General features: G+C 36.2%; 1 protein-coding gene across 1 annotated transcript; it reads right to left on the reverse strand.

Annotated features, from left to right (window-relative positions):
- Positions 1-3,077: 3,077 nt before the first annotated feature.
- On the reverse strand, positions 3,078-8,584 carry LOC11434065 (TMV resistance protein N). The gene is made up of 5 exons (XM_003605001.4): positions 7,930-8,584; positions 6,086-7,181; positions 5,715-5,990; positions 4,785-5,588; positions 3,078-4,687 (listed from the first exon to the last, which is right to left on the reverse strand). Exons 1-5 carry the CDS (start codon positions 8,403-8,405, stop codon positions 3,281-3,283), a joined length of 4,059 nt encoding a protein of 1,352 aa, XP_003605049.1. The 5' UTR covers positions 8,406-8,584; the 3' UTR covers positions 3,078-3,280.
- Between the last annotated feature and the right edge of the window lie 240 nt (positions 8,585-8,824).

The raw sequence follows: 8,824 nt of genomic DNA on the forward strand, positions 1-8,824 counted from the left end.
GATGTATAGAATGAAGAGATGTGTCAAGAGAAACCGAGAGGAACTGGAGAGAGTTTGTTCTGGAAAGGAGCCGAAGATGAAGTCTCAGCTCCAAGACGTCGCTATTGGGGAAGCGTTGAGTTACAAGATGGAGATCCACTTGTTTGGAGAAGCTGGAATGGGAAAGAAACCTTTTGGGAGAGGGTGAGAAATATTGTTATTCTGTTGAAATGCCAAAATTGTTCTGTAGAGGAAGCTTCAAGCTCAAGTAATGTAGAGTATTTGGATCCTGAAGTGGAAGATTTGTTGAGGAGTATAGAGAAAGATACAATCTCAAGGGAAATTGAAGGCATATATTGTTCCAGAAGATGTACCTATTTCTGAGAAGTACATGATGGAAACTGCAATCATCAAAGGACAGGAAAGATTGGGAAGGTTGGGATGTAATTTCAAAAGGACAACTTATGGGAAGCTGAGGGTGGAGGTTGATGCTAAGTGTGGTAATATTAGAATGGAGCACAATGCTCAGAATCAGAAACAGCGTGAGTTGGGAGGTCAAATTCACAGCACAAATCAAAAACAGAATAAGATGAGTTTGAGCAAGAAAAGTCTTATTATGTGGATTGGATGCTGCTGCTGCTGTTGTGATTGAATAATAATTGATTTAAATGAAATTGTTGTAAGACTCATCCTTAGGAGTAGTTGAAATTGTATTGAATCGTACCCCTTACATGGGTGCTTCAGGGTTTGAATATACCCTCAAACCCTGCAATGATTTGATAGAGCATTTGAGGGGCAAAGATGGTGAAAAGAGATATTTTTTGCTAGTTAGTACATTATAAATTTCCATTAAAGTCATAATTTGCAAGAAGATAAAAGCAGGAAATGAATAAATTGAAAATTGTTAATATGTGTATGCAACACACAGATCAATAAAACTATGTAAAACAAATTTACAGTAAGCTTTCTGTTCTAGAAGGGAGCTTCTTGAAGAAATTACTTGGTACAGAAGGTAGTTTGTTCCTAAACCTCGTATGTTTCAAATCATACAAACTTGTCACCAAAACCAAAGATCTAAGAGTTTAGTCTGCAAACATCAAGTCATCTAAACCTCGGTAGTTTGAATCCTACTGCAAGTATGCAACCGTTCAAATCCTATCATACCTCATTCTCACCATATCATGTGATCTTGATGTTGGAAATGTGTCAAACACTTTATCAAGTTCATCAGGATGAACATATTCAGCCCATGAGAGTTTAGTCTCCATGTAAAGTGATTGTGGAGGACAAAACCGATAGTTCCATAAGCCAATGAAGAACTTGTAGAGAAGAAAAAGTTGGTAGTATCAATTCAGGATACTACACAAGTATCAAAAAGAGGATGTGAACTAGTATTGATGTAATGTGATTCTTTGAATGACAAACATCATTGAACCATCTCCCAAATGTGATCAAACCGAAGAAAAATAACATCAAGCTAAAGAAGTTAGGTTTCCTTGTTCTCATGCTCCATAAATTGTAAATTTGATTAACTGTGAAATGTTGTAAATAATATATCTTTGGAAGCGAAGTTTGACAATATATATGAAACATGTTAGCCTGTGAGTGTGTAGTAACCCCCTCGCTGCAAGTTGAAGTTCACCTATTCTCTTTACTCCCTGTTGGTGTAAAACAAGAAGTGAATAAGAATTGGTGTAAGTTATATCTAGCTCACCAGAACATGAAACCTCCTGTATGACATTAGTTGGGTCCATTCCTGACCATATTTGGGTACACGGTATGCATCTATGCTACCATGAACATCCTTCATTTTCTTAGGCAGAAGCCCTTTTTATCCTAAGATGCCTATTTCAAGTATTCCATTAGGCTGCTACCGTAGCTTATGTTCGTCTTTGAATTTGATCACTTATGTACAAAGTTGATTCATCCTTAAAGACAACACACTCACAGGCTAACATGTTTCATATATATGGCCAACCTTTACTCCCAAAGTTGCATTATTTACAACCTTTCACAGTTAATCAAATTGACAACTTAAGGTACCAAGCAACGAATATTGTAGCAATGAGGCTGGGTAGAGCTGAACCTCCACTTTGGAAGGAAGTTGTAGAATACTGTTAGGACTTAAGCCCATGAGGGAAACCCAACCCAAAAGACTAGTCCATTAGGTGGGAGAGCCTCATGACTTAAGTACCACATCAAGCACTTTTATCTACTCCTAACAAATACATATCGGATGTTGATTCCAATATATGGAGCATGAGAAGAAGCAAAGCTAACTTCTTTCGTGTGATGTCCCTTTCCTTCGGATTAATGACCATCGGAAGATGGTTCAATGATGTTTGTCATTGGAAGAATCACATCACGTCAATTCTAGTTCACATCCTCTTTTTGATACTGATATGGTATCCAGAATTGATACTACCGACTTGATTTCTCTTCATGTCCTTGATTGGCTTATGAAACTATCAATTTCGTCCTCGACAACCGCCTCACATGGATACTAAACTCTCATCGGCTGAATCTGTTCATCATGATGAACTTGATGGAGAGTTTGACACATTTCCAACATCAAGATCGCATGATGCAGTGAGAATGAGGTATGATAGGCTAAGAACTGTTGCAGGTAGGATTCAAGCAATTGTTGGTGACATAGCTATACAAGGGGAGAGGTTTGTGTCTCTACTGAGCTGGAGAGACACTAGAGGAACTACACTGTTTATGTTGTTTAGCCTTTGTGCAGCTGTGATTTTCTATGCAACACCATTTAGAGTTGTGGTTTTAGTGACAGGTTTGTATAATTTGAGACATCCAAAGTTTAGGAACAAACTACCTTCTGTATCGAGTAATAAGAGGCTCCCTGTTAGAACAGATAGTTTACCGTGAATCTGTTTTACAAATAATAATATCATTTCAGTGATCTGTGTTCATTATTATAACTTTAAAATTAAGTAGTTCCTTCAGGTTCCTTCTTCTCATAATGTGACTTGGCTAACATTGTTGGCAAAAAGATTGAGACTACTAGCTTGCTAATGTACACCTTCGTGTTTTTAGGTGGGTGTAAATTAGCAGCCCCCATATATATATTAAAGTAATGCTTAAGGACTCATGGAGGTTTCAGTGGATTAATAATTTATCATCCAAAAGATAATATGAAAATACAAAATAAAATTATGACTCCAAGTAATTCATAACAAAGTCCTAACAGTGAGCAAATTTTTATGATTGTTTCCGGCTTCATCTTCACTATCTACAAACTATAGTACATATAGACATGGAATAGTTATCATTCAGCACATCGTCAGAATTCGTCTTCTGCCCTCATCTTCCCATATGGTGTGATCTTAAACTTGGTTAGAGATCGAAACGTTGTCAATTTTCCCTCAATCGTTTGTCCTTTCAAGAATAATCCTTCTGATAGATGATTTTCAGAAATTGGCCTATCAGTTCTAACAATGGATGCCTTCATTTTTCCGTAAGTTCTATTCAAGCTCATAGCATCTTGCTCTATTGCACTCATTAACTCATCCAATTCAGGATTGTAGTTTACTTCCTCCCATGATTCTTCAAGGCTAGAAGTTGAAGCTTCCTCTGTACCTGGAGGCTGGCATTTCAATTCAACAACGGTTACCCTCTTGTTAGATCTTGAGGATTCCTTGCTTTCCCAATGTTTCCATGAAAGTTGGCATAACCTCCTCAACAATGGTTTGTAAAATGGATCTCCAAATTTTATCTCCAAGAATCCCCAATAGCGTCTGTGTTTAGCTCCCAACATATCATCATTCTTTAGAATAATGGCCATTCTGATGTCCAAGCTGTTTTCTTTCATTAATTCCACCCGTGCCCTCAATAATCTTTCCGCCAATCCGCCTGCAATTTGAAGATCTTCAGGACAAAAATCAGTAATATGTTCTGGTACATTCTCTTTTATCAACTCTAATAATTGAACCACACCCTCCGCAGAATCTTCATGGTCTTGCTTTAGACTTTCCCCATAGCCAGAGGAGGAAGTCTCCTCTATAATTTCAGCCTTGGCATTCCTCAAAGCCCGCAAAACCACTTTTAAAGGCCTGACTGGACCTTCTGATTCTAATAGAGGAAAATGCTCATTAAACATGTTTCTTGGGTTGAAACTTTGTAGCAAATGTTTCATTTGCTGCTCTGGAGATCCCTTTGGAACCAAACATGAGGATGGCATGTCGGAAAAGGAAACATGATTCGGAGGTATGAATTGGATATCATCCATGCTTGTTTCTTTCTTGTATACATAAACTCCCCAATTAGTAAGAATCAAGTCTGAAACATGTTGAACCTGAATGGTCTTCCAGTCATCTCCAAGATTTGCATCAAGGTCCTGCCACTCTTCATCACTAAACAAAACTCGCAGATCACACAATAGCACATGATCTGGCCCAATATTAAAATAACGGCAATCCCTGCCACAAATTTGTTGGCCATCAATAAACAAATGGAGGCTAACGTTGTGCCAGTCCTTTACTTCAGTCGTCAAATGTGTAGATCCAACCAATTTTGATAAATTGTCTGTCTTTTTTACTTCCTGGAACACCAATGCTAAAGCAGCAACCGGAAACTTCTGGCGAGCCCATAAAAGCGGAATACCTTGAGTGCGAACACAGTCAAACCATTCTGGAATCTCCCGTTTTGGCATTGGCATCACAACTTGTAATCTTTGGATCTCTTGTGAAACCTGTGATGCCAAAAGATGTTATTGTATTTGCATCAACATAGTATTTAAAGATTGATAGTATCTTGTGTTATGTAAATAATGGAGAAAGAAGTCAAACCATAGACCAGAGAATACTAGATGCCTTTGAAGTTAAGGATTGACAGTATCTTGCATCTATCTTCTGAATATTTAATGGAAGTTCCGGAATTTCTGTAAGATTCTTGCAAAAGCTCACGTCAAGACTTTTTAAGTGCAAAGATCCTCTGATGCAATTTGGGAGGGATACAAACCAATTGTGAAAAACTTTCAAGTCTTCCAGTTTTGGAAAATTTTCAATAATGGCATTAACATCGTCATTTGATAGATTAGCTCCGCTAAAATGAAGTGTTTCTATATTTGGATAGCCATTTGCTCCTGAATTGCGCTCTTTAAATCTTTGAAATGATGTTCTTAGTTGAGAGCATCCATCAATTTTTAAAGTGACCAGTTTTGGAAGCAACAAGAAGCTACTTGATAGATCTTTGAGCCCTTTGCAAATCGACATGTCCATAAGCTCAAGCCCTGTAAGGTTACCAATAGACTTTGGTATTTCCTTAATGGCGGTGTTTATCATGTGAATCTTTAATGGCCTGTCCATCTTTTGTATTACATGTGGGAAGTGTTCAAATTTTTTGCAGAAATTAAATGAAATCACTTGAAGGGAGGGCAAATACATCTTTGGCACAAAACTTTTGAGTTCAGTGCATCCCGACGCACTTAAATACACCAGATTAGGCATAAATCCAACGGATTTATCAAACATTACCAGTTTATGGCAATTATCAAGAGTAAACACTCGTAACTTTGTTGCTCCAGACAAATTAGGAATTTGAGTTATGGATTGACTATAGGAGAGATTGATGAATGTTAAGTCCTCAAAAATCTGCAAAAGTAAAAATTTAAATTGCTAGAGCATACTCAAATAATTAATTTTAAAAACTTTCTAGTTATACTGACAATATTACCTCATGTTAAAATAAAAAGAGAAAATGGAAAGTAATGCGTAAACCTGAAAGGGCTTTTTCAATATCATAGAGCTATGAGGTAACTTGAAGTCAACGATTTTGTATGGATAAAAATTTGGCGGGAAATCCTTTGATGGGTAGCACTTCCAATCGAGTAGCCGTAAACTATTCGGCAAATAACTAGGTCCTGATGAAAATACTGTATTCCTAACAATCAAAATTCTGAGATTTTTCATCTTCTTAAAGGCAGCATCGTCCCAATGATCTACTTTTTCTTGTTTTGGGGGATGAAGCATTATGCCTTCAACTGCAGTACTTCCCTATTGAAATACATGAAAAATGGAGAGAATTGAGACTAAAAATATTTGCCAAAGTTCAAAAATAAATGGTTACTTATGAAAAAAATGATTCTTACCAAGTTTCCTTTCAGCACATCAAGAGCATCTTTATGAGACCATAACCTGCTGCGTTCACCAGGGTTTGAAGTCGATTCTTTCCGAATAATCTCTCTACCCATGTCTTGTATTAGATCATGCATCTCTAAACAACCATTTTCATCAACAATTAACAGACATTTGCTAACAAAGACTCGTATAACTGGGTAGAAACCACAAGCATCGAGTATCCTTTTAACATAATCCCATCTTTCGCCTTTGAAAAAACAAGCAATGTCCAGAAAAACTTTCTGGTCCAAGTCAGATAGGCCTTTGTAGCTGATTTCCAGTACACTTTGAATCTCAGCATCTGGAACCTTTCTATATTTCTGCAGTTCAATATGCCATTCATGTATGCTCTTACCTTTCAAATTGGATCCTATGACTGTTAAAACCAATGGAATACCCTGTGCATAACTTATTGCTTGAGTAGAGATTTTTGCAAAGTTTTCTGCAGGTCTGCTCATATTAAAGGCATACATACAAAAGAGTTCAATGGATTCATGATTATTTAGCTCTTCGAGTTTGTATGTTTTAATTTTAACATCATGCTTATGTAGAACATCTATATCTCTTGTTGTTACAATGATTCTGCTACCAGAACCAAACCAATCATGTCCTCCAGCTAATGATTTCAATTGTTTTACTGAATCAACATCATCCAGTATGAGAAGAACTCTTTTGCGGGCAAGTCTGCGTTTTATTTCAGAGCTTCCTCTATACGTGCTTCCCATCATGGTTTGTGTCTCCTCACCCATCTCAGACAGAAGTGTCCTTTGGAGATCTTCCAGTCCCCTAGTGTTTTCATTTGATTTTTCTCTAACATTACCAAGAAAACAAGCAGCTTCAAATCGACGCCTGATCTTGTTATATATATCCAAGGCAAATGTGGTTTTGCCTATTCCACCAGCTCCATAAATTCCCAACATGCAAACAACATCAGAATCAATATTAATAAGAGATTTCACCTGTTCGAAACGAGAATCGAGTCCAACTAGGTGTTTAATTTGTAAAGGCGTGGGAGGTAGTTTAGCTGAGATGTCTCTCACAATCTTCTCAATAAACTCAGATTCATAGCTGCATAGAAATACAATATGATGAATGAGAAATCAAATTAACAGAGTGTGGAGAAAATGATTCAATGCAATATATTTGTTGATTAAAAAAAAATAATGAGAGATGATAATTTATACACATACACTCCTTCCGGAATGAAATATAAGGAAAAAGTGTAGTTGAAAAGTTGATGTGTGAGGATTAAATGTTTAATCATATACATTGATTTTTTAAGTATCACTTTTGAAGGTATATGTAGCCTCAGTTCACGTAAGTTAGGTGAACTTAGTTTTCATACATGTATAAAGAAAATTTCGGTATTATCATTTAATTTTAATTTTAATTAAAATTGGGTGTAACGAGGAATTTTTGAGGAGTGACTAGAAATTATCTTCCAATAGTGATCTTATATAATTGTAGAGTAATTCTTCTATTCTGGTAGACTTTACAATATCAATATAATATAACTTTTGTTCACTTTTTCTAATAACACTCCCAATCCAAACAGACATGTTTGGATAATTTATGAAAACAACTTATGACAATTTTCATAAGCTTTTTTCAACTTATTTTCGTAAGTTCTTCAATCTAGCTTATAAAAACAATTTATAGCATATACAAAAACAATTTCACATCAATATATCCCTTGCTATAAAAATAGCTTGGGAAAGCTTATACATAATCACTTATCATGGTAAGCACTTGTGCTAGCTATAAGTTGTAAATAAGTTGTTTATTTAAACAGACTCTTAGCCGTATATGAACTTACATATCGTCCTTGTAGTATAGTCCACTAAGAGCACAAACTCTTTTCAAAGCAGACCTCCATTTCTTCACCTTCTCCGATTCCTTTCCAAATCTCTTTTCATGTTGAATCATTGCAATTTCATAGCTCTTTCTCTGATGTCTAACATCAGAAGCTTCCACCTTATAAAATATAACAAAAACAGTTTTCCCTTTCATCTCGTAGTAACAGTCAACGATCTTAACAAGTTCGTCAAGGCACCAAGTGGAAGAAGCGTAGTCTTTACACAGAACAACGATTGAAATTCTAGAAGCTTCGATTGCTTGTAGAAGTGAAAGTCTGATTTCGTCGCCGATGTTAAGGTTTGGATTGTCTCTGAAGACGTTGATTCCGTGACGGAGAAGTGAACGGTAGAGATGATCGGTGAAGGAGTAGCGAGTTCTGCCTCTGAAACTGAGGAAAACGTCGTGAGTGAAGTCTTCGTCTTCGTGATTCTCCATTAGCGTGATGATTATGGTATGTTTTGATTAGTGGAACTGTAGAAATGTTTGTTTGAGTTTTAAATCAAGTGTGGAGCTTCAAAAGTCAGAAGAAAGCGGGATCACAATGAACCGGTCTACATGATGATGCTTGCTGAGTTAATTGGATTTCATTTTTTAAGTGTTTTGTTAATCACCTGAGACACTCATTCTAGGCAATAATTACAAATATTTAAAAGAGTTTTTAGAGACACTCGTTAACATTTCACTTTAATTAATAATATTATGTTTTTATTACTTAATCTTTTTTATAAAAAAAAAAAAAAATTAATGATGATTGGATAAGTACTAAACTTAATTGTTTTATTGATCACTGCCGGTACTCTTCTCTCTTGTCAACCAGCTAGATGTTCCTCCCAAGTGTTAGATATTTATTTAGT

This window comes from Medicago truncatula, chromosome 4 (genome assembly GCF_003473485.1).
Source record: "Medicago truncatula cultivar Jemalong A17 chromosome 4, MtrunA17r5.0-ANR, whole genome shotgun sequence".
NCBI classification, from domain to species: Eukaryota; Viridiplantae; Streptophyta; class Magnoliopsida; order Fabales; family Fabaceae; genus Medicago; species Medicago truncatula.